This window comes from Dermacentor variabilis, unplaced genomic scaffold, assembly GCF_050947875.1.
Source record: "Dermacentor variabilis isolate Ectoservices unplaced genomic scaffold, ASM5094787v1 scaffold_23, whole genome shotgun sequence".
NCBI classification, from domain to species: domain Eukaryota; kingdom Metazoa; phylum Arthropoda; class Arachnida; order Ixodida; family Ixodidae; genus Dermacentor; species Dermacentor variabilis.
The window spans coordinates 1,599,091-1,626,166 of NW_027460401.1; the positions used below are offsets into that span (position 1 = coordinate 1,599,091).

At 47.9% G+C, this 27,076-nt stretch overlaps 1 protein-coding gene across 7 annotated transcripts in view; it reads right to left on the bottom strand.

The window, feature by feature from the left end:
- The window catches only part of Rel (nuclear factor NF-kappa-B family member relish), a 450,112-nt gene extending 426,229 nt beyond the window's left edge, over nucleotides 1-23,883 (bottom strand). For 2 of the 7 annotated variants that reach the window (XM_075678481.1, XM_075678479.1), the window contains exon 1: nucleotides 23,161-23,883. In XM_075678481.1, the coding sequence (XP_075534596.1) occupies nucleotides 23,161-23,241 (81 nt within the window). In that variant the 5' untranslated portion in view covers nucleotides 23,242-23,883. The remainder of the gene's footprint in view (nucleotides 1-23,160) is intronic. The other 5 variants (XM_075678480.1, XM_075678476.1, XM_075678477.1 and 2 more) reach the window with 3 other exon arrangements.
- Nucleotides 23,884-27,076: the final 3,193 nt, after the last annotated feature.

Sequence of the window (27,076 nt, forward strand, 5' to 3'; positions counted from 1 at the left end):
CTAGTAACTAAACAACAACGAGTACAAAGAACAGGGAAGGGTTCAGATCATGAAGGTTTCACTGGTCGCGCACACACACGAGATTTACCGTCGCATTCAAGAACGATCCTTAAATTTACCCTAAACTTGACGAAAAATTCACTTATGAAAGTACAGAAAAAGTATAAGTTCGGGACGAGCTTCAGAAACTGCACTTACGGCGCACTTACGAGAGGGTCACTTTTCTGGTAAAGCGACGCACATGAAGACGAGGCCACAAAAGTTTTCATTCTTGTTTTCTTAACTGAAGCACGAATGAATGATCGTAACGTTAACTTAACGCTGTGCGTAAATGCCTACAGGCTTTACAAAGTAACATTGCGCAATAAGCTAAATAAATATTGCAAGCGGTAGTCGACCTATCGTTTTTCCTTTGGCCACAACTAGCATCCGTAACTCTGCTCTTTCGATACTTTGCCGTCTACACCTGTTTTTTGTCTGTGTACCTCGTGCGTGGCTTTGTTCGCGCTTCTTTTCTGCTGTTTTGTGCGTCCGTTCACCGTGTTGTAGTACAGCCTATTATGCGGGATACTGACAAGGCTGTGAAACATTCACAAGATCGCCGGTGATGAAACGTCTCTGCGCCGTCGAATCGCAGCGTCATGAGCAGTTCAAGCAGCGGCGGTACGGACAGGCTCGGTGGTCAAGCCCTGTTGTGGCCGGCCGTTCGGGAAGAAATTGCAGGGCGGATGAACTCGCACGCAGTTACTGCCTCCCTGTAAACAATCACCGGTTAGGAAAACTGCTAGCATAGACGCACATTAGGGCCGGCCTAATGTGCTGATTCCAATTCTTATCATTATCGCGCCTATTCCGAGCGGCGTTTTGTTTGCGCTAGTGTCGACCGGTCCTGAGCAGTGGATTATAGGTGATCGAGTGTAAGGAATCGGCCTTCTTTCTTCTCACGCGCTACTTGTAATTGTACCGTCGGATGGCTGTACACTGTCTAACGGCTTCGATTATCCTTGCAGTAGTGTTCACCAGCTGTAGCAGAGCTTGCAGATTTATGCCGTCGTTTGCGTATCAAATGACGCATAAAGTTGTCGAGGAAGGTTGCTACATCGGAGGTATCGGTGTCCAGAAATTCTAGTCAGTCACTTCAGGATCTTTTATTTGGTCTACATGCCTAACGGTGCAAGGCTCTTGTAGCATCTTTTACAGAGCGCTGAAAGACGTAAAATATCTGTAGTATTACTATTGGTGCCTTCCTGCGTTGATGTAACTGTAAGTGAATGAAGCCTCCAACAGAGCTGCACGAAATGCCCCAACATTCCACACCGAAGACGTTGATGGTTTCATACACCTCATTTGTAACTGGCGAAATCCTGTGCACCAACCTTTTTTCACCTGAGGAGATGCGGGGTGAAGAGACGACCGTTGTTCAACAGCCCGTAAGAAGAAAGTGATGTCTTGAAAGCGAGAGCAGCACGCGGCTTGTTGTACTCGCTTCTTCTGGAGGCTTTCGACACAGCTTTTCTCTCGAGATTGCGCTGCTGAATGAGCAGCCTATCGACACTTGCGCTTATCGCCTTGCAACCATGTTGAACGAAAGGGCACGTGCTCCGATAAGGGGCTCTTCCTTTCACTGTCTGGCTATTGGTGACATTGGTGCAGGGTGGGGTGAAAAAAAATTAGCTGTTTCACCCCAAAGGCGAAGCACCGGTTGCGATAGCAAACTAGCAGGCATCCCTACGAAGCAATGATAATACTTTTATCGGCCGTATAAACTTGTAAACGTTGGCTTGCTAACTAAATTAACAAGCATGGTGACAGCGTGCACAGCAAACATGAACACATCGTACATGACCGCGGACACTCGCTGTCGAAACGCTGGCGTGAGGAAACGCGGGAGCAGCAGTGAGCGAAGTGACCTTCGCGCTGTCTTCCAAAACGACTTCTTCTTGGGCAAGTTGGTGCTTAGATTTCGTAGGTATACTTTGTGGCGCAAAATACATTTCTTGAAAAGGGACAGAAGAAAGGAAGGAAGTGTTGGAGGAAGGAAGGAAGAGTTGGCGCTTCACTGTCTTCCTTTCTTCTGTCCCTTTTCAAGAAATGTATTTTGCGCCACAAAGGGCGCGATCGGAGATATTTTGTTCGATACGCGTTCTGTTCAGTTGCTGCAACGTCACAAAGTTGCAGTATGCAAAATTTGTGACAGCGGGGCGGAGAGAGCAGCCAGTCAGGAAGCGGTGACCTCCCCGGAAGTTTACCTCCGTCGTTTGTCGTCTGCTTGCAAATAGTATACTACAAAGCCAAATGTTTCTCGTCTTCCAATTGAATGAAATCTTTATCTAAAAAAAATGAATTTTTTCTTCTCAAGCCCAAACACGTTTTCAAATAGTAGTACGTGTGACTACTGCAATTTATAACTATTAGGCTCTTTGCGTCGTCCCTAGGTGGTGTCGCGCACAGAGAGAAGGAAAAAGAAACAAAAAAACGACGGGAAGAGTGGCGCACTTTTCAAGAGGCAGCGACAACATCCCAGTGGCTCGCTGGCACCTATGATCTTGTCGATTTCTCTGTACAACCAACGAATTATTTGTTTAGAGAAACAAAAACGACGCCGGAATTCACTTTCTGCCATTTCTTCAAACGCGTTTCGCACCGCCACCCGCTCTCCTCCTTCCTCTAAAAAAGCCAGCGCAACAACCTAACTTTCCAACGGAAGCGCCATTTTCTAGAATTAAACTATGGATTGGATTCAAACGTGCCATTCCGCAGCCGAAAAGGCCGCCTGTTGGATCCAATCCAATCCACAAGACGCGCCATGCGAAGCCGTATGATCGCTCCAAACTTCTCAACTCCCGTCGCGTTCGGACGAAATGCTCGGTGGGCGGATGATTGACAGGAGCGTGTCGTCATTTTGACGTCACCAAAAACGGGGCGGCGCCCCGCGGCTGGCGACGTCGGCGCGGAGTAGGCCAATCGCGCGCGCCGGTAACCGAACGAACGCGCCGAACAACCATCTCCGATCGCACCCCAAGTATACCTATGAAATTCGTTCAGTCTGTCGCTTCGACGCAAACTGAGCGCCGAGAACACAGCACGCACAAAGCTACGAGCCACCCACGCACCTAGACGCTGCCGCCAACGCAGATCGCTCTCAAGATACAGCAGCGCGACCGCGCACAGCCGCCACATGGCGCAATACGCCTTTTTTCATCTTCTTGTGCTACCCGCACGCCGCTGGAAAAGTTTTGGAAGGGTGCCGGTTGATTTGCGTACCTGCGGCCACGTTGAGTGCGCGTCAGTTGTGCGTTTCGTGGATCGCGAATTATTATTAATGGGTAAAACAGTAAAACACGTTGTGGGGCTATAGTTGGTGCATAGCTTTCAAGAGAGAGAGAAAATAATGAAGAGAAAGGCAGGGAGGTTAACCAGAGGTAGTTCCGGTTGGCTACCCTGCGCAGGGGGAAGGGTTAAGAGGGATAAAAAGAGAAACAGAGTGGAAGGGGGAGATAGAAAGAAAGGGAGACAAGCACGAACAAAGCGCGTACACTACAGAACGGTAGGGGGCGGCATTCTTAGAGTCTGTCGTGAAGCCCCGTAGACCGCAAGAACGTTAATAGCGCGAATAAGGCCTTCAACGCGGATGTTCTTTCGGAGCATTGGCCTAAAGCTTTTAGTTCTGAAAGTGGACGATTGTCCAGCTTGTCCAGTACCCTGCACATCACTTGTCTCTCAGCACTGTATCGCGGGCAGACACAGATAATGTGTGCGAGCGTCTCGTCGATGTTACATGTGTCGCACGTGGGGCTGTCGGCCATTCCTATGAGGAAAGCATAGGCGTTTGTAAACGCAACGCCTAGCCACAGACGGTAAAGCATGGTCTGTTCACGTCGTGGTAATCCAGGCGGGAGGTGCATCCGTATGTCCGGAGACAACGAACGCAACCGACACATGGTGAAAACATTTGAGTCCCACAGGGGCAAAGTACACTCACGGGACATCAATCGCAGCCCAGCCGCAGCGTCTGTTCGCGAAAGCGGAATGAAGACTCGTTGACCACTTTCATGTGCCGATCGGGCGGCTTCGTCGGCTTGGTCATTCCCGCTGATGTTACAATGTCCTGGAAGCCACTGAAAGATTATGTTGTGTCCCTTATCATAGCTTTGATGATATATGTGCCGAATTTCTGAGGCCAGTTGTTCATTGGGTCCGTGGCGCATTGGGCTTCGTATGCACTGAAGGGCTGCCTTGGAGTCACTGAAGACTGTCCATTGTTGCGGTGGTTTCTGCTTAATGAAATCAAGTGCAGCACGGAGCGCCGCGAGTTCTGCACCCGTTGATGTGGTCACACATGAAGTTCTTAACTTGATTTCCTCAGATTGTGCCGGGATGATGACTGCAGCAGCAGCGCTGTTGAGTTTTACTGAGCCATCTGTGTATACATGTTTCCGGAATCTGTGCACGTTGTGAATGTGCTCCAAAGTTGCTTGCTTCAAAGATTGCAATGGCGCTCCAGCTTTCTTTCTGACTCCTGGAATTGTCAGTTGCACTTGCGGCCGGTGCAGACACCACAATGGATCTGACAATCGTGAAGCGGGCGTAAATTCTGATGGCAAGTACGACTGATGTCTTACAATAGTTTTAGCAAAAGTTGAAAGTGGCCTTTTTGATGGCAAGCAAGCAAGATGGTGTGAGGGAATCCGAGTCAGGTGTCGGATGTGCGCTCTCAGGACATCTGTATCAATGTAGACTGTCAAAGGCGCGTCTCTGGCTATGGTCACTGTCGCAATCGATGACGTTGTTTTGGGAAGACCGAGACAAGTCCTGAGTGCTTGGGCTTGCACGCTCTGGAGTTTGCGAATATTCGTAGTACAAGTATTACCTATTACAGGTAAGCTGTACCGCAGGAAGCCCAAAAACAGTGCTCGATATAGTTGCAACATTGACGGTACTGTTGCGCCCCAGGACTTCCCGCCGAGAAACGCAAGAAGGTCCACAATGGCGGCCAAACGCTTCGTCATGTACGAGATGTGAGGGCTCCAAGACAAGTCTCTTTCAATGATGACGCCAAGAAATCGGTGCGTTCGTCTATATCGTATGATTTGGTCATTAATCCGCAAAGCATACGGGGACATCGATTTACGAGTAAAAGCAACGACTGCACATTTCTCAGCAGAAAGCTCCAGGCCTTGTCTTCTTAGGTATCTTGACACAGCCGTTGAGGCTTTCTGAAGTCGTGCACGGACTTGTACACGTGTCACGCCTGAAGCCCATATGCAAATGTCGTCTGCATATACGGAGAGCTGTACGGTTTGCGGTAACGAATCAGCGAGACCAACGAGCACCAGGTTGAAAAGGGTAGGGCTGAGTACTCCGCCTTGCGGTACACCACGACTGGTATAGCTAGATGGCGTTGGTCCGTCTTCAGTCAAAATAAAGAAAGATCTTCCATGCAAATAGTTGCATATCCAGTGAAAGGTGCGTCCACCAATCCCTACAGCTTCTAAGGCGTCCAGAATTGCCTGATGATCTACATTGTCGTACGCACCTTTAACATCAAGGAATAGGGCCGCAGTGATTCGTTTCAGATGTTTCTGGTGTTGTACGTATGTTACCAGGTCGATAACGCTATCTATTGACGAGCGGCCACGTCGAAAACCAGCCATTACCTCTGGATAGACGTTGTAGAATTCCAAGTACCATTCTAGCCGTGCAAGTATCATTCTTTCCATTACCTTGCCGACACAGCTGGCCAGTGCTATTGGACGGTAAGATGATAATTCCAACGGGGATTTGCCAGCCTTGAGGAGTGGAACAAGCCGGCTGGATTTCCACGTTGTAGGGACCAAGCCATCACGCCATGATGCGTTGTATAGGCCAAGAAGGGCATCTCTGGCCTCTGGACCAAGTTTTACAAGCGCAGAGTATGTGATGCCATCGTGTCCTGGTGACGAAGATCGCCTGCAACCAGCAAGTGCGGCCTCCAGTTCTTCGATGGAGAAAGCAGCGTCCATACGAGGATCCCGGGAGCAAGGGGGCACAATGGGAATAAGTGCGCAAGGTGAATACGTGAGCGCCGGACCCGCAATCCTTGCGCAGTAATCTTCGGCTACCTCGACTTCTCGGCGTCCTTGATGTAGGGCTAGAGACTTAAATGGACGACGCTGTTGAGGAGCTGTTCGAAGACCACGGATTGTTCTCCAGACAACCGACAGAGGTTTACGTGGGTCGAGAGACTCACAAAACGACTTCCACCGTTGATTGTGGAGTACAGCAAGGCGACGCTGAATTTTCTTTTGAATGCGTCTGGCCTCTCTAAGGTCGTAGAGTGATTTAGTCCGTCGGTACCGTCGCTCCGCTCGCCGGCGGATTGCACGGAGGCTCTGTATTTCCGAATCAAAATCCGTGTAGTTCTCTAATGGCCGAAATGAGCGCAAAGAATCCTGCATAGCCTTGGCGATCTCAAATTTTAGTGTGGACGAAATGCTTTCGTGGCATGCGTCTTCCATAAGGGATTTAAACACGGGCCAATCTATTGCTTGTTTAAAATTTGATGGAACGGATTTGGTGAGGCCTTTTATCTTCAGGTAGGTAGGAATGTGGTCGCTTCCGTGGGTTTCTATATCTGCGAACCAATGGACGCGGCGAGTGAGGCATCGCGAAACAAATGCTAAGTCTAAACAACTACTGTATGTCCGGCCGCGCAGAAACGTGGGACTGCCATCATTTAGACAACAAAGTTCATGGTCGCAAGCAAAGGACACGAGGTTTCTTCCTTTCGAATTTATCTTGTTGCTTCCCCAAAGTGAATGATGCGCGTTGAAGTCCCCAACAACAATCCATGGACCAGGTGTCGCATCTATAATGTCACTCAGTCTCTGTCTATCAAAACGACTTGATGGAGAAAGGTAAGCGCCCACTAAAGTAAACGCAAGGTTTTGTTGTTTCACGGTCAAACACACATACTGATTAATGTCATGTGGCCGCACTGGATGAACAACATAAGTCAATTCACACCGTATGTAGATGGTCACTTTGCTAATGTCAGTACAAGTCGATGACACATGAGGTTCATAGCCTGAGATCCGGACGGGTGTCTGTAACTTCGGTTCACAGACGACAACAATGGGGAATCGATTGGTGAAAACGTAATGGCGAAAATCACTGCGGGATTTCAGGCCACGGGCATTCCATTGCATAATAGATGCTTCCTTGACTTGTCTGAAGAACGGCTGACGCGGTAGAGCCATTGTGCTTGCTACTCGAGGCTCGCAAGAACCGGATCCAGGCCGTCCAGCACTTGTAGTGCACCTCGAGCAGATGGCGTCTGCATGTCGTTTAACAACACGCGAATGACATTCATTAGAGATCTTATTATGGCGATTACTTGCTTGTCTTGACCTCGCACATGGTCTGTGCCCTCATTGGTTCGTCGGTAGTCCACCGTCGACCTTTGTTGGGCTGGAGGACTTAATGGCGGAAGTGCAGGCCAGTCGTTTGCAGTAGCGGTATGCACTGCGTCATCAGACACCGTGTTGTTAGTGTGGGCGAGCGCCTTGGGAGCACCAGCCTCACGAAGTATCGGCTGTCTCACGACGGTATCAGCATTTCTTGTAGACGAGGATCGTCTACGGTGACGGCGGACACTACGCCGTCGTACTTTGGCGGCGGCCGCTCTGTGAGTTGAGTTGTCTCTCACCATTTGTTTGAGGACTTTCCGCTCTGTCTTGTGTCTCGGGCAGTCTTTCGACGATGCTTCATGGGGACCGGAGCAATTGGCACATTTGAAGCGAGTCGCACGGCAAGCATCTGCACTGTGCTGCTCAGAACATCTCGCGCACACGGTCGAATTTTTGCATATGCCGCTGACATGCCCGATCTGCAAACAATTACGACACTGAAGTGGTCTTGGAATGAACGGTCGCACTGGATGACGAAAAAATCCAACTTTCACGTGGGACGGCAAGCTACCTCCCTTGAAAGTTATCCTCACACAGCGTGAATCTCCTAGGCGACGGATTTCAATAATAGGAACATCTGCTGTGGCGGGTTTGACCAAAATAGGCAGATCGTTGTCGTCGATTGACTCATCGACATCATAAATCACACCTGATATAGTATTGCTGTCCTGTGGTATTATGGTGCGAACATTTATCTTGCCCAGCATTTTCACTGTACTCAAGATATCCAATGCTGCCCTGTTCTTGACATCAACCGCGAGAATGTTCTTACGGGTGTTAACTCTCATATCCGTGATCTAATTAGGAACAACAGCCTCTAGTGTTACAGATACGGCTTGCCTGTTTAGCCGATTCAGGTTGTCGGTCGGCGTCACGGGTAAGAAGAGGATGGTATGAGCCGTGTCATGGGCCTTTGCTGCCGCCGTCGTCCTTGTTGAAGACGAGGAGGCAGTGACGATTCTCCTCTTTCCTTTTTGCCTCACAACTGTCAAGTAGTCGCCGTCATCCGACAGATCTTCTTCGGAAGCAGAGTAGTACAGCAGGGTGTCCTCGCTGCCTGTGTCGCTCATCAGGTGATTGCGCTTCCTCGGAGCGCTCGACGCTGTGACGTCGGTCTCCTCCGGACGTCTAGCTGACTCCGCTTCCATCGCCGAAGGTCTCGGAAGCGGCGCCTCCCGAAAACACGCAAAAATACTCGCAAAAAGAGAACAGTAGAAAACGGGGTTCCACACAAGAGCCACTTCTCCATAGCTTTCAATAGGTGAAGCGCCAATAGTGACGGCGCACAAGAAGAAATACAGACCAGGACAAGGCGCTACTTGCAACTGTTTATTGAAATCACAGGTGGCTGATTATATAGCCATGAGGAGAGGGGAACGAAAAAAGAGGGACACTGAATATGTGAATGCGCCCGTGCGAGAACACTGAAGATAAAGGGAATCACGCTTAATCTAAATCTAAAACTTATCTAAAAACATGCTTTCATTCGTGTATATATTCAAAGACGGGGTACTGACACAGTTGTCCTCTTTGGCGTCCAACAATTCACGCGCAACAGAGTCTTTACTTTTATACATGATTGCCGTATCATGAAGCCTTGCTTTACATACTTGTTTATTATCATTCCCGCAGGCCTTGCAATGAAGCGGCAAGCTTGAACCATATCCATTTTTCAAAGAAAGCTTATGTTCCCGCAGGCGTTCATTAATACATCGGCCAGTTTGGCCGATATACTTTTTTCCACACTTCAGTGGTATGTGGTATACGACCCCTTCTTCTCACTTAACAAAAGGGTTGGTATGTTTAATGGAACACCCTACTTTTTTAGAGTCATCCGGGCCAATCAGGCGGCACAAAGTATAAAGTTTTCGCGGCGCGGAAAAAACCACAGGAATTTTGTATTTCACGGCGACGTGTTTCAGATTATGCGTCACTTTATGAGAATATGGTATCACCACCGCTTTAGCTTTCTTTTCGACTGTTTGACCTTCTTTACTTCTTTTTCTTTCTTTTTTCAGTTTTTTCAATAACGCCCCCGAAATTGCGCTTAAAACCAAGCAAGGAAAGCCAGCCATCCTCAACTTCAAAATCTGGTCGTCAAAGCTTGCTTGTGCCTTATGACAGCACGATTTTTTCAGCGCGGATTCGAGGCACATAGTGGCAATTGCTAGTTTAACAGTCTTGGAGTGTGTAGACTCGTACGGCAACAATTCTTTGCGGGCACGGCGTCGGTACATTCAGCAGGAGCCTTCGTCAGTAAGGATTATGTCAAGATGTAAAAACTGCAAGCTGTTATCCTTGGATAGTTCGAAAGTAAAATCTAAGCCTTTTCCTTGCTGTTTAAAATCAGTTAAAATGCCCTGCACAGTATGCGAATAAGTCATGGAAGATCGTTCCGTCAGTAAAATTAAAAAATCGTCAACATACCTAAAAACCTTGAACACTTTGCCTCCGTCAAACACCTTCGATAGCGCTCTGTCGATGCCCGCAAGGAAAATGTTGCGAAGTACGGCCACCTGTGATTTCAGCCACCTGTGATTTCAATAAACAGTTGCAAGTAGCGCCTTGTCCTGTCTGCATTTCTTCTTGTGTGCCGTCACTATTGGCGCTTCACTGATAGAAAACATTATTAATGGCTTCTCCGGGGCGTTCCTTGAAGCCATGGCGCACTCAACTGGGCGAGCACAGGCCCGAGTGCGCTGTTCTGCAAACAGTGCGCGCGAAAAAGGCGCGCTGAGCTCCCTTTGTTGTCGCCGATTTCTGCATTTGGAGCTCGAGTTTTGTACTCTTTTTAAGCCTTATTTTCACATTTCGCATATTCATGAAGTCTTCGAGCGCAGCTTTCCACGCCGGATTTATCAAAGCGGTGCGCTTGTTTACATGGATATCTGCAGACGCACATCGCTGTTAGCGTCAAATATTGAGACGCCTCGCTGATATAAAACAATGTCAACACGTAGCAAAACACATCTGCGCATATGTGCCGTGTTGTTCCACCCCGAGACGAGTCATCACGAGCGGCCAAACCACGTAAACACGGCAACTGTGATCCATATAAAATATAACAGGCTGTTAATTTATTTCTCATTCTCGCTTTCACTCCATCATGTTTACTGCTTGCGCGTACCATAAAACATTATTAGAGAAAACTGTGCTCGCATAAACTAAGGGCTCATTTATAGGCCGTGTTCTTTCGTGAAAACGCGGATACCATCACTGACAACGTTGATATAACTGAGCGAGACGGTTGTTTATTGCTGTATACCTACTCCACCGTTCCTCGTTTCATATTTGACGCAGACGTAAACAGCACCTCTCTGGAATTGAGAAATATGTCAGCATACCAAGTATACATACCCACCCATCTAAACAGCGAATGCGACAAGCAGTTTACGGGTACGTTGACGTACAGATGTTGGCACAGCGGTGTCGCCGCCTGCCGCTTATTGTGTACGCGCCGTACGAAGTGTAGTTGATTTCAAATCGGTAAGGACATAACTGAACTATAAAACCAGTTTCCTTCGTCCTAACTGCTTGCATTTCAGTTCAAGTCCGCCGGTATCGGGCGCACGAACACTACGGCGCCAGAGTTCCTTGAACAGGATCATCATTGGCACATTTGTGCCAATGTTTGCACATGAAGTTTAAACTTTATATGCACAGCTTGAGAGGGTGAAGCTTGTGCCTTTCAACTTCGAAGGTATGTTTTGACTAACTTTGAGGGTCAGTAATTATATAAACAAGCGAAGGCACTGTCGCTATATCGTGTTGTCAGTTCGATGGCCGATCGCGCAGCTGCAGGGCTCGGTCCAACGACGGTCGGCGACAACTCGTCGGTTGCGTGCTTGTCGGCTTGGTATGATGAAACGCTTTCAGGGACGCACTGTGCTGAATAGTCAGTCAGTCGTTGACGTGAGCGTATTGTCAGTCTCGTATCGACCTAGTGTTACCACGCCTTAAACGAGTACGTGAAGTCAGGCCCGCCCTGCCACCACCAGCAAATGAGGACCGACGCTGCAAGAAGACTTGATTAGCAACGTGATGTTTTTAAGTGTCACTCAAATGTAACGCATGGGTTTTTCGTTAAATTTGCTAGCTATCAATGAAAGGCGGCCACTACCTGGAATTGTGAGCCTGCAACAGAAAGCGATTCGTGTTATTGAAGATGAAGAGTACTGCGCACACTCCAAACCGCTTTTTATTCGGTTAAAAATTCTGCCCATCAGTGTGATGCTACCATACAATATTGTTTCTTTATTCACCACTACAACCACGCTTCGTACTAACTTCCTTATCGGAATATCAGCGCTCAAGGAACGTGTACCGGCAGCCAACACTCGACAATTAGAAAAGTGGTGTCTTCCCAAAACTCGAACGAATTACGGTCAACGAACGTTAAAGTATATAATGCCTTACACCCTGAACAATAATACAACCTTAATTGATGGCCCCGCAATAAATAAACGTGCTTTAATTGAATACTTTTTAAACAGTATAGCTTAATCGGCAACATATTTATATCATGCAGTTTACATTCGGCGTTGTGCGTTCTTTTGTGTGGATTAGTGTGGAATGATTTTGCAGCCATTGTCTAATTTCACTTTATTTTTCTCGCTCTCCGTTTTTGTAACAGTTCATTCTTGGTAAAATATTTAACTTGAAGTTATACATGCTGTGCACTTGAATGGTGTGTGTATATATGCCATGTACGCGTAAATGTATATGTAGGTGTACATATATGTATATATAGGGGCGTATGCGCGCCACTTGTACGGGTGTTTGCGTGTGTACGTGTCAATATAACATGTCAGTGTACAATATTGGTTTGTTATTGGTGTATGTATATGTAAATATTTTTTTTCTCGTTCCTCACAGCTTGGTGCGAACAGTTTCTTTCTTTTTTTTCTTTTTCTCGAGTTGCTTTTTTTTCCCTTCTAGTATGGGAGTACGACATACACTGCTGTTTTGCCGCTGTTGCCACTGCCTGTAGGGCCCAGTCAAGCTGCTGCAGCTTTTTGTCTGGGGTCCATTTTTTCCTTTCCTTGAGGAAAATTAAACTGATTCTGATACCTGGCTCACAGTGCAGTCCGAACCACTTGGGCGAAGCCGCTTTATGTTTTAAAGCGCAGTTGCAGTCTTACGCTGCGCACGTTTTCGGCTCCGCAACGACGTCGAGGTGGAGTTAGAACGCGGCACGTGGCACGACGAGTGTTTACAGCGGCGTGCGTCTGGGGGCTCGTTTTTTCTCTTTACGGCGGGTGGCGTCACGCGCGACCCTTTCAGACGCGACTAATGCGCATGCGCCGTCGCGCCATGAAAAAAGGCGCAGCTCGCAACGTTGGTTGCCTCGGCGGCTTCTCGGCTTCAGCGCGGACGCCCGATCTCCCCGTAGGGGCGCGCGGCGTTGTCGCCCTTGGACACGGAACCGCACGGCAGAAATGCGCCTGTCCATGAAATTGCTATCGCAATAGCAGAGCTGTAAGCCTCTGCTAGCGACTCAAAGGTAAAGCGCTACGCGCGAGTAGCGGCGGCGCTGTTACCCAATTGGCACCTTATTCTCATGATCATCAGAATCACTCTGTTTGCATATAGAAGCAACTGCGGCTGCGGTATGCAGACGTGTACAACTTACGCGCTCCAGACAGCACTTACGGGTGTTGCATAATATGCATGCCGCATAATGGTGCGCGTGTACTCTTTTCGCTCAGCAAAACAGTGAAGGTTCAGAAGCGCGCAGCCGCGATCGTTACTTGCATGATTTTGACCGTTTGCCAAAGCATGGGCAATGGTATTTGGCCACCGTAATCGTGAACGACAAAGATCGTGCCATTTAGCACTATATATCCCGGGGACTTTGACGGATCTTCGGGGAGCACTTGCAGCAGCATGCGCTCACAAATGCTTACTGTGTACACGATAAATTGAGCTTTCCCCTGCCTGCCTCGCGCTGTCGGAGTGCCAAGCTGCTGTAGCTGTCGCTCGCCCCTTTGATAGAATGCTGTTTACTAACCGGAGGGGCCCAATTCATAGAGCTGTTGGTTCGATCAGTGCCCTTTGCCATTTGCTGGCCGTCTTCGCTAATAATTCCTCCAGCATCGGAATTGGCTCAAGTTTTCTATGATGAACAATCCTACATAACCTAAGAGCTTTTTTTTGTGAACAAAGGCCCATCTTTTGCGCGCTGAGGAGAACACGGTGACGTCAACAACGGCTTGCCACATCACAGAGCTGCAGCCATCGAGTCACTATATATACGCAGCAGCACACGCTTGAAATACAAAAACCTGATCAAGCCCACCAGTTTTTGTCGTTGCCGGTACATTCGGCTATGGGTTACATATGGGGAAAATGTCCGGAGCCCTGTAGTATACAAGTGTGAAAACATTGCGGACGGTGTGCCTTCTTTCTGTGACAAGATAATTTACCTGGCCGAGTAGCTGTTTGCTGTGCATGTAACTTGGAGGGAAAGAACATACCCTCACAGCACCGGCGCTCTTATATATGACTAAGCTATCTTTTAATTCTGCACCCACCGCTGCACAACGCGACGAGCAGATGCGGAGCAGCGTCCCCCCAAGCGAACGAATGGTTCACGTTTCGATGCATCGCGCCCTGCGACGTTCAATCAGCAGCTGGTTGCGTATCGAGGCCACCTTCGTAGTCGAGCATACAGTGACACGCAAATTGTGTTGAATTTTGTGCTTTCGTATGTCGCTCGTAGTACATTGGTACGACCGGGCCACGAACCCTAATTATTCCTTTGCCCGTATTAATTGTTCGCAAGATCATATGTCACACGAAATCTTGATGCAGGACATAACGTTAGCGGAGGCGGCCCGACGACCGGCAAGTGTGCCTCGCGAGCTTCGCGAATTCGTCCCGCTGCGAAAAAGAGCGTCGCACATCGGCTCTGCTCGCGTTAGTCGTGTATAAGGGACGTTCGGTTTGTAGCGCCCATCGCCTATGCAAACCACTGCAGGCGGGGATCGAACCAGCGGTCTCGGCACCTCAACAGGCCTTGCACTGAGCCACATCGCAGCGGGTGAATATTATTTTAACACTGCTATTTTTTACGTATGTTTGCGAAATTTAAACAACTTCATGACAAAATTTTGCATGATAAAATTTTGCCAGAACCCCTGTAGCCTTCGCCGTGAGTGTGCATCAGAAATCGCATCAGAAATAAATAAATACAAAAAAGCGAGCGTAATCATAGGCGTATTCTGCGCCACAGTGTATTTGCCGCTCGGCCAACGGGAGTTGGAAAACAAGAAATCTGCGAAAACCACAACTTAGCCATGCCTAAGCCACGTATATAAAACGATCTAGAGCATAAGACGACCTAGAGTCGAAACTAGAGTATAAAACGACCTAGAGTAACTTAACATGTCGAAACTGTGCCTGCGTGAATTCAGGGTGTCTAGGGCCTAGTCAGGTGACCATGTGTGTCACCTTTAGCACTCTTCACCCGGACAACTGTATATTGTCTAAATTTCAATAAAGTCAAAGTGAAAGTCGAAAACACGATAAAACAGAGATGGGAACTGCCAACACTGCCCGCAATGTATTTTTGTGGTCGCCGTCCCAGAATTAGTTGAATAATCGAACGAATTGTTGCTGTACCCCGCTGCATGACACATTTCCCGCTTCGTGGCTTTTTTGTTCCTCGGCCAGTGTGCGCAAAGCGAGAGCTCTCGGTCACGCGCCTCGGTTTGCGAAGTGGGAACGGAAAAGCAAGTAGGATACCGCGGGCGGCTGACTGCGTGACGTCAGAGCGAGTATAGAAATAAGTCTCGCACGTTGGAGAGCGGCTGCAGCGTTTGGCGTCGCGGGGATTCATGAGGACGTCATGGGAAAATTTGTCTGGTTTGATGCCTCATTTGCGGCTTTTGGTTTTCCGACATTGCCTGTGGCCTGTAGATAGCACGATTGTTGTCCTTGAGCCGGAATACTCCAAGAGGCGGACATTACGAGTACAAAAAAAAACAAAACCCAACGAAACATATATTCAACAAAATAACAAAAACACTAATTAGCTTCTTTATTAATTACTTCAAGGCACATATTGTAACTTACGAATCGCAGCCAATGATTTTGCAAAACGTATCCACTTGAAATGAATCTCCAGGAGGAGACCAGTTTCGACATAATATTTCCCAAATTATGGGACGAAATACATGGGTGTGTTTCAGTTACTTTCGTGCTTAAATTTGTTATTTAGAAAAACACCTTACAGGCCCTGTCGGGCATTGAGTAAGGGGGGCAATGTAACAATGGCATTATGAAACATCGTTCCAGCGCACAATTGAACACGGACGAGAAGAGAAGAACAGCACAAACGCCGGTAAAAGGTCGACAAGGGTCGAGGAAGGGTTTGCACACGCAAGAGGAGGGGAGACAGGGCCGAATGTACTAGAAAGTATATCGCTAAGTATAGACAGCTGGGGTGCTATAACATAAAGCTGTTCCAAACTTTTCTATTCCAATTCTGCAATCAGCCCTCAGCAATTGGTCAAAATCTTTTTGTACCACCCCCACTTCGCCTGTCTGTCACCCGACGTCACGAAAACTGCGATAGCGGCCCATTTGATATGACATGAACACACTGATAATGCACGATTGGACCGAACAAAAGAAAAAGAAGTTATTTCTGATTCGACGCCTTCTCGGCATTAACCCTCGGGTACCGGTCAACAATTTTCGGGCTGCATCCACTTCACCTGCCTGTCACGCTACGTCATAAAACCGCGAAAACTCAGCGCGTCAAAGTGACGTGTACGTTTTAAAGATGCATTAATATGCCGAACAAAACAGAATTTTTTTCTGAATAGCCGCAGGCTGCCCTGTTCCGAAAGGAATAAAAGATGGCTGCCGCCGATCGCTCAGGCACTGGCTACTCGCACCTGCCGGAGAGCATGGGTTTATTTGCGTACAATAAACCTTTTTGCGTGGCCGTGTAACGTTTTGAAGCACTTTCGGTACGTTTACGACCTCGCTCTGCCAACTCTTATTTGCCGAGGATCCGTTTTAGCGGCATTCTTGGCGTTCCGTTGCATGACACCGCGATTTTCGACCAGCCACCTCAAGCCAGCGGACCAATCGCAGATGCCGGCACCACCCTCTGCATCCGGTTAGCGATTTTCAGTGCCCTGGCTCGGCCCCATCGCATCCCTCTCCACTTGAGCGTGCTCCTCGCCTCTTGTCAGCCAATTTCATTTCATTTTCATTTCATTTATTTGTTGTTTGAGACATACAGCTGTCTCAGGTGCTGCAGCAAAAGGCAGTATTCTTGCCTGACAAAGGCTGCAGCACCCAAAGCATGTTGACACTCTGAAGCAAACAAGAGCACAACAAGTGTTACAATTTTCGAAATATGATAACATATCAAAAGTGATTAACAATTCGAATCTCAATCAGAACATGTTAAAAAGGAAAATAAAACAATGACATTGTGGTACATAAGGAAGTTATACAATAAAGCAGCGAAGAAAATACGTTTTAACAGATTTCTTGAACCTCAAGCTTGATTTCGAGGTTTGTAATTGTTCCAGGATTGTGGGATTATTGTTTATTAAGGTTGATATTTGAAAGTCTAATGCCTGTTTCCCGTAGTTCGTGCGAGTAAGCGGTATAGAGATTGGGTCATGTCTGAGATTAGACGGAGTTTCTTTGGTGGCGAAGGTCTGATTAAATTGTATGTGATCAGCTTGACGGAGACGGAACGCCTCGAGCGATAGTTTATGCAAAAATAGGTGGTCTATATGGAGTATGCCAAGCTTATCAAAAACGGTTTAGTGTGTGCAAGAACAGGTAGGTTACAAACTGCCCTTACGGCTCTTTTTTGCAGCCTATATAGTGACATAAGGTTAGTTTTGGTAGTAGTTCCCCAGACCACAGGTGAATAGTGTAGACGAGAGTGTATTAGTGTGTAATATAGCTGTTTCTTTAAATTCATTGGAATAAGATGCTTTAACATGTTAATCATTCCCATCGCTCTACGAATGACGGCTCTGAGGGTCTCCACATGAATGGACCAATACAGGTTTTCGTTAAACCATACGCCTAAAAATTTTACGCACTTCGTATTTTCTATAATGCGCCCCCCAAAATTTAACTCGTAGTGACCCATCAGCTTCTTTCCTTTAAGTCTAAATATGACGTACTTTGTTTTTTCGCAGCTCAGTTGTATTTGATTTGAATTTAGCCAACAGGTGAGGTGCCCCATCCATCTATTGGCTGCGTTAAATGCTTCTTGAATGTTATGATCAGAGAAGAAAACGCTGGTGTCATCTGCATACAAAGTTATGCACTGTGTGTTTGGGATGTTAACAATATCATTGATATAGAGAAGAAACAAAGTTGGGCCTAGGATTGAGCCCTGAGGAACACCGCAGTTTAAATCAAGAAGCTGGGACTTAGAATCATTTAGGCAAACAAACTGCTTACGGGAGCTGAGATAGTTCTTAATTAAAATATATGCTACACCTCTTATGCCATACCAGGGTAACTTTCGGAGCAAAATATCGTGATTAATAGAGTCAAAAGCCTTTCGGAAATCCAAAAACACTCCAATAGTGTAAGCCTGTTTTTCAAAGTTGTTAATTAAGTGGTCTTTTCGCATGCAAAAGCGCGTGCTGAGTAGACTTTTGTTTCTGAAACCCGAATTGTGCTGGTACTATTGCTTTGTTTTTTGTCAAGTGCCCAACTATTCTTTTATTTAAAATGCGTTCAGGGATTTTAGAAAAGATAGGAAGAACTGAAATGGGTCTGAAATTATTGAGGTTATCTAACGCACCCCCCTTATGCAGTGCCACTATTCTCGCAATTTTCATTAGCATGGGAAATTCACCAGTCGATAAGACGAGGTTGCAGATATGCGAAAGCGGGTGACATATAACTTGCGCTACACTCTTTACAGGCTTTGTACTTATTTCGTCCGCTCCACATGCGCAGTTATTCTTTATGACGTCTGCTATCTCGGCTGGGCTTGTTGGGTACAGGAATATAGTGGGCATATCAGAACATCCTTTGTATGCTTCACATCGGCCTACAGGAGCATCGCTACACTGCGCAGCAGAAACCTGGAAATGCGAGTTAAATTTGTTGGCTAGGCATTTCCCTGATAATGGTATCCCGTCGATAACTATTGACTGAGGACAGTTCGCTTTGCTGCCCGTCAATAATTCTCGAAATGTTCTCCAAAGCAGTGAAGGATTGTTTGCAGCCGCAGTAAACTTATTCTGATAGTACTCGCGTTTAGCCTTCTTCATTTTAGAGTTTGTTTTATTTCGAAGCTGCTTGTAGGCTTGCAGGACGTGTTGATCTTTCGATTTAATGAATGTTTCAAATAACTTTTTACGGCGTTCAATTTCTTTATATAGTTCGTAGGACACCCAAGGCTTTCTAATTTTTCGGTGCGTTTTGCGCATTTCAAGCGGGAAACAAGTGTCATAAATTTCTTTAAAGAGTGCTATAAACTTACTGTAAGCCTGGTCAACATTTTGTTCTCTCTCTATTACACTCCAATCGGTGTTAGTTACAAGCTCCTGGAACTTCGTAAGGTTATTGTCACTTATCTTTCTTATTGCTCTCGCTTCTTTCCCATTCTGCGAAACACTACGATGGTTAGAGCGCGGTATAATGCAAAAGATTGGTAAGTGGTCACTGATGCCGCTAGATATTATGCCCGAGACCACTTCATCACTTAAATGGTTCGTTATACACAAGTCTAACAGTGTACTTGTTTCGACATTAATTCTTGTTGGCGCTTCGATTAAATTCCGACAGCCATAAGAGTGAATAACATCGAGTAGATCACATTTATGAGAGTTCTCAAGAAGGAGGTCAATATTAAAGTCACCAGTGAGTAACACGGGCACTTTCAACAACAAGCTGTGCTCCAGGATCTTTTCAACAGTTTGCAAAAAAATATTCACACTACCTGCAGGTGGACGGTACAGGACAGCAAGAAGCAGGCCGTCACACTCAACCACAAGTGATTCGCAATCATCGCTAACCATACTGTACTCTTTTAACTCGTTGTACAATACGTCATTGCGAAAATAGAATGCAATGCCACCACCTCTTCGTTTACATCGCGAAACAGACACACAGACACAATTAGATAAGACAAACCGTTCACTGTAGGCAATGCTATTCGTTTTGAAATCAAACAGAATTGACCTCCTATAAACAAGGAGAACGTTTGACTGGCCTGTCCAGACAACCCTGCGGATCACCCTGCGGATGCTAGCGTCGGCGGTTACGCAAATTTGACGTCAGGAGATTGGAATAAAAACATATTGGAATAGTTTTACGTTATAGGGCCCCTGGACTAGATGGTTGTGATTGGCGTTATCGAACATCGCTCTGGCGCACAGTTGAACACGGACGAGAAGAGAAGGACAACACAAACGCCGGGGCGGCGTCTGTGTTGTCCTTCTGTTCAACTGTGCGCTGGAGCGATGTTCGATAATGCCAATCACAACCACCTAGCCTAGCTGTCCATACTTAATATAACCGTGAGCTGTTGAGTACAATGAAAACAACTCAAAAATAAATCTAAGACAACTGTACAGTGGCTGAACTAAAAAAAACTAAACAAAGCACAGAATGCTCAAGCATAACAAAATAGTAAGAGGAATGAGAATAAGTAAAAATGCATAATAGAGCGTTTCTTTTTAAAAGTAAGTGGAAAAACAGTGCCTTTTACGGCCTGTTTCAGGCGCATATCTCCTAACGGGTGTCACTCTGGAAATTCATTCCAAGTGGATACGCCTTCCAAGCTCACCGGCCACAATTCGTGATTTGAAATATATGCCGTAAATTAATTATTTTGAAGTTACTTTTGAATTTTTAGTTAGTTCAAGATGTGTTTCGATTTCTCGTAGCGAATAATTTACTCCTCTCTGAATAATGCAGCTCAAGGACTAGAACTATGTTATCTGCTACAGGCGACTTAATAAAAAAAAAATAAGAATCCTGAAAACTTAGGAAGTATCATCCCATATAGGCGCGCACCCAGCGGCAAATTAAGATCGAACGTTGAAATTGAAATAGCGACAGAAATTCGTGTAGGCGCTGAATTGGCTTGTCTTTCGTAAGCGCTTTTCGCCATTGGTCAGCCAGCGTCGCTAATATCGTCCAGCATCAGGATTGGCTGAAATGTTCTCCTACACTGAAACTGTTCGTCACAGAATGTGACAGTCAATCAGTATGCTGACATCTATTAGCTAAGGCGATCGGCCAATGGCGAAAGACACTGATGAAATAAACGTTTTGTGAATTCGGCCCCAGAGTTACTGGGCTCGAGGTGTGTGACGTGCTAGGGCTGTTGATTTAAACTTTGTGGTGAGGTACAACCGACCTTCCTTTGGTGGGGAAAACCAACGGCGTGCCGTTATGTTCGAGTTTGTAGGAATGCTCGAACGGCGTAAATTTTGTCCAAGCGTTCCCCTTGCTTCTGTTCATCAACATCAATGTTGAGTCCGGACTCTTCAATCAACAAACACGGAGACTAACATCAATTTGATTTCCCTGGAAATGTGCAGCTCTTCATTATTGCAATCATGTATCTACAGTTGATCTAGGCGTGCTTTCGCTACAAGCACGTGCCCATATACGAAGCAGCGAGGTGTCTTCTATGCCCTTGCTCCCACTGTCCTACCACAAGATGAAAATCCGACCAGGCCAGTGTCGGAACCTCTTTCAGCGAGTTCTACTTTCAGTCTGTGTTGAATTATATATTGTTTGTGCCACTGAGTCAGCAGTTTGTCTTTATTACTTATCTTACTAAGGGCAGTCTATATTTTATGTTTACTGCTTGTAGTACAAAAGGGGGCTGTATTTTAGTTTCCGCGCATTGACATGTGTTCTCTCAAAAAGCTTCGCTTGCTTTTCGTGGCGTAATAAAAGAAATAAAACAAGTGCAATCACCAGTGGTATTCGCGACCCGAGGCTCTGCCGGGTCTTTGTATTCCTGCGATTGTTTTCAAACACTTCATAGCGGCAAATAATGGCATGCCTCGTTATGAACTTGAAAAGTTTTGTTTTCATAAAATGATAAGCCAGCTTTGTTGCAGTGGCATCTTTTGTTACAAGCATATGTAGGAAATAACTTGAATGTTATATCCAATATTTTTGTTCGTTCTAAGTGTGCACATAATAAATGTGAGCTGAAACAACATAGACAATTTTGTCATTACCAATGGAAAAAAAGGTGTGTTTCATCGTATTCCTTCTAAATAATGCAATAAAGCTACATCCGCGACGGTCTCAATGTTATTATTTTTCACCATGTTTCCTTCTCGAAAGCATGTGCACATGTTAAGTCGAATAACACGTATAATGATCAAATTGGAGGTCGGTAGAGCAGCAAGAAAAAATTCCGCGCAGGTGAAACCATTTCGGATTGTGAGAAACTTTCTGCATTTACTAAATGAATTTTCACCACAGAAATTACAACAATAAGATGTGTTTTTACTCACTGTCCTCATGCAAAATGAGAACAAGAGAACAAAACATATACGCACACCGTGCCGACGTTCGCGCTCGAGTTTTCGGACACGGCGCGGCCATTTCTATGGGGGCGTAATGCAAGCATGCAGGTGCACCAGGCATTGCATGCGCATTAAAGAATATGTGCACGGTCAAAATGAGTCCGGAGCCCCCTCACTACGGCGCGCCTCATGAATATATCGTGGTTTTGGCACGAAGAAACCCATAGTTTTCAGTATAAACGTACAGATGCATTCATGATCGTGCGGGATTTCCAAACTCACGAAATGCCTTTGCAGGAACGATGCTTCCCATTGTTGAGCACATCGATAGTTGGCGTATTGGATTTCGGATGATTTCGTGGCAGACGAGTATCATTTGTACTCTTCCGATTCCCCTCTAATAAGGCAATTGATTTGCATTAACGTCTTTTGTACCTCTGACATTTTTTTCTTTGTTGGCGACCCCTGGAATTCACTCGGAAAAGGCCTAAGTCTATGCGAGCAGGTTGAACTGTGAACGAGGCCTAGCGACCAAACCGCGGGTACAACGCATATTTATGCGCGTTCAGTTTTGTCTGCACGGTGGGTCGTATAGATGGATGGGCAAAATTTTCACACTCAACAAATGGACAATGTTATAAAATTTCGCAAAGGGAAATGGCATTCGTAAAGAGTATGAACAAAGAGAAAACACTGCAGAATTAAAACTGATTTAGTGTTTCGCTGGTCAAACAGCTCGGCGTTGAAGCAAGGAGCGTGACTGCAGCACGCTTCTTACTCCAAACCATCCAGTCGCAATAACGTGCACATAAGGGCAACATAATACGCCGGCAGCGTTCCCGAATCCGTCCGCTGAGCGCAGGCGTTCGTGATCGCGCATATGTATTTATACACGTGGGCCTTTCGACAGCTGAAGGGGCTCGGCGCGAGCTGTCGCCGTTGTACGAATTCCCACAAGAGACAGCCGTTTCCTAAAGGAAGGAGACTTCCGGAAAGACGTCAGAAAGCTTCTCTGAGAGATGCACTTGGCGCGATGAGCGTTGGCGTCAACCAGGGAAGCCACGTTCCTGCTTTTGGCCCGAAATTCCCCTCGGTGGGCCGCGGGGGACCGTGTCCATCTATTCGCGGGATATATTCGGAACGAGCCGCTTGACGCGCAGCAGTGCACCGCTTGGTGCACGCATCGCGCGGTCGTCGACATCGCGCGTGCCTACCTCGTAGTACGACCAGTCGTCCATCGCCGCCGCTCCGCAGAATGAGGATGAGATGCAGCCGTAATCCACCAGTAGAGACATTCCAGGCTCGACGGGCAGATCCGAAGGCGCTCCTGCGGTACCGACTCGAGTAGCGCGAGCTGCCGAGGCTTTGCGAGGTGGGTTTCACACGACGGCGTCCTCCGCGGATCGGTTCAGTGCGGTCCTGCTGCGCGACACGGACACGAGGCTCAGCTGGCCCGGCGAGCCGTCCTTGTGACGACGACCGGCCGAGATTCCCGAGGTGGTCGGCGCGATTGCACCACGCGAGTCCAGACCTGGCGTCGAAGAGGCGGCCGGCGCCAGCTTCTTCTCTCTTGGCGCCGAGAAGTTGGGAGGGTTGTGCGAAAAGACCCGTATTCCTAGGCCCAAAGCGGGTGTATGAGAAGCGGGTGATGGGTCACGACGGGTCAAAGCGCTGGGAACAGGTGCCGCGCCGACGTCGTGTGAGCGCGATCGACCGAGTAGCTCTGAAAAGGCACCCACGCCTCCCTCGAAGTCTTTGCGGAAGCTGGCGGCGAGGATGCTGGGCCAGTCCTGGAAGACGACGCGTCGTCGACGACGCTGAGGTCATGACGCGCAATACCGCGCCGTCGATCGTAGTCCCGCTGCGGAGGACTGCTGTACGCGCCGCATCGCACGCGGTTACGAGCGTTCTCTGTGTGTGTTCGCTTGTGTGAACGCGCTATCGTCGGACGTTTACGTAGAGACTGATCAGGAAAGGGGATCGAGAGGTGGACATCGCCTGGACAGTGCCTGCCCCCCCCCCCCCCCCGCCTCTCTCTCGCAGCGTCTCAACCGAACCCGCGCGCGTCTGTTTTTTCCAGAAACCGCGTCGACGCAGGAATATCCGTGAATGAACCACAGTTGCCGCTTCCCTCGCCAGCGCTTCTTGGGTCCGATTGAGTCACACGCGCGACGCCCTCGCCTCCCTTCTTTCTTTAATCGGATGCAATTTGCCGCCGGCGCTCCTTGCACCTTCTCCTCTCCGTTGGCCGCTAGTGCGGTGAGAGTTCCCCGGAGAGACAGCACGCGCAAACGAAAGCCGTGCAGGTCGGCTTCGCCGCTGCGGCCGGCAACGGTTTCAAATTTTCACCGGTGCACCAGGCGTCTCCGGAACCGGTTTACCCCAGGTTTCCACCCTTTCAGTTGACTCTCTTCTGGGCTGCGTTCGCTCTCTCGGCGCAACTTCGCGCCGCCGGTGCCTCTCGCGCTCCATCGGTGACGTAGAGCTAGATGTCCCTTTACACTACGCCCTCGAACTTGGATACGAAATGGGGTTTTTACGCGCTGCCGAAGTGTTACGCCCGCTTCCATCTCCCTCCTCCGCTCTGGCGACGACGCCGCGTGATGTCAGCGCTACGTAGCTGCCGCGCCCGTGCGTTGCCGTCGCGTCCGCCGCGGTCAGCGCGTCCGATTTGAATGGTGGCGTTGGGAAACCATGCGTGGGACGCCGGGAGGGAGTCGCTCACTGACGAGGCGTGGAATCACTGTGCCGGGTCGCGGCTTGGAGCAAAGCGGGTCTCTCTCGCCGCCAATTAAAGCTTGCACAGTTCCTCTGGCACCGACTGCCTGGCAGAAGACGGGCGCGCGTGCGGGGACGACTTCTGGTGGAAAGCCCCATCGCGGAAACGAGGATACGCTGGCTGGTTGGCCCGCTTTCGAATGTGTCACCGTCGTAGGACCTCGCTCTCAACTTAGGTGTGTCATCGGGCCTTTTGGGGACGCGGACAGGCTTTTCCGGAGCGGAAGCGACGCTTTCTCCCGGTGTGCATGTGGTGGGAGGCTTCTGTTCCAGCTTGAGGCACCCTCATCTTGGCTGCAATCTCTCATTAATCGCTGCTCCGCGTGACCCCCTCGCCCAATGTCTCAGTCATCTAACCGTTCGTTGATAAGGGAAATCCGAAGAGATCCTGATCGGAGCTCGTGGCTCTCCTTCTGCCGAAACGGACGACTTCACCATAGCAACAAAAGCGCGGGCCGTTCGACCTGGCAATGGAGACCGAAGCAGGACAGGTCACGACAGGATGCCCCCTTTTTGTACTCGGGGTTTGTTTTTCGAATTTTATGCGGTGACTATCGGCAGATATAGTAAATATTTCCGGCCCGCGGCTGCCTGTTCGCATTTACGAGTCGCACAGCAATTCCAAAGTCGGACATTCGACAAGGGGCGTGTATTCGGAATGGCTTACCGAAATGCAGAACTGGGCCCGTATTGATAAAATGCTCAGGCGCTATTATTGTTCGTAGGAGCAAATTATAGGCAATTCTGATGCTGGACATATTAGTGAAAGCAACCCGCCGAGAGGAACGAGCACTTACGAACCAATGTGAATTCGGATCCTGGATTGTAAGGAGCTTGTCTTTGTTTCACCTGCGACACTATGCGACTTGTGCTGAGACAAGCTGATATTACGAACTTGAGGACCTGCACACGGTTACCGTCAAAACGCCTTATATGTGGTATTGAAGCATTGAATTTTGGCTGTTTAATGGCCCGAGCCACCGCGAAAGACGCCAAAGAGTCTCATTGTCATTGTAAAAAAACGAAGGAGCAAGTTTCGAAAACCAACTCTTGTCATGTGTGGGTTTTGTCATGTCTCTCTCTCTCTCTCTCTCACACACACACACACACACACACACACACACACACACACACACACACACACACACACACACACACACACACACACACACACACACACACACACACACACACACGCACACGCACGCGCACACGCACACGCACACACACGCACGCACACGCACACACACACACACACAAACACAAACACACACACGTTTTCATTGTAAGCCTCACAATGACGTGAGGCGGTTCCAGCCGACGGTGTTCTCTGCTTTTGAAGAAATATCGGACTTTTTCACGGCAGGGACAACGACGCAAAGGGGGTCTTGCGGCACGTGTGGCGAGATAAAATACAGCAGTACAGGTGCTATCTTGGGTATAACGCCATCTATCCTCTATCAACAATTTTTACAGCGAAGCTGTATACCGAAAAAAAATTTTCGTATCGTTGGCGTGGTAAGTAAAAAACTCCCCATACGTGGGCCGATCCCGGAGATACTGCAATGCCGGGCCGACCCGCGGCGGAGGTGAAGCAGGCGTTAAGCCTTCCCCATACGTAGGCCAAAACACACTCTGCTGATGGGCGACTTAAATGCCAGGGTAGGCAAGAAGCAGGCTGGCGACAAGTCAGTGGAGGAATATGGCATAGGGTCTAGGAATAGCAGGGGAGAGTCTTTAGTAGAGTTTGCAGAACAGAATAATATGCGGATAAGGAATACTTTCTTCAGCAAGAGGGATAGCCGAAAGTGGACGTGGAGGAGCCCGAACGGCGAGACTGAAAATGAAATAGACTTCATACTCTGGGCTAACCCTGGCATCATACAAGATGTGGGCGTGCTCGGCAAGGTGCGATGCAGTGACCATAGGATGGTAAGAACTCGAATTTGCCTAGACCTGAGGAGGGAACGGAAGCAACTGGTACATAAGAAGTCGATCAATGAGTTAGCGGTAAGAGGCAAAATAGAGGAAATCTGGAGCAAGCTACAGAACAGGTATTCGGCTTCAACTCAGGAAGAGGACCTTAGCGTTGAAGCAATGAACGACAATCTTATGGCCATCATTAAGGAGACTGCAATAGAAGTCGGTGGCAACATCGTTAGACAGGATACCGGTAAGCTATCGCAGGAGACGAAAGATCTACTCAAGAAACGCGAATGTATGAAAGCCTCTAACCCTACAGCTAGAATATAACTGGCAGAACTTTCCAAGTTAATTAACAAGTGTAACACAGCTGAATTGAACATGCTCTCAGGAACAGAGGAAGCCTAAAAACAGTCAAAAAGAAACTAG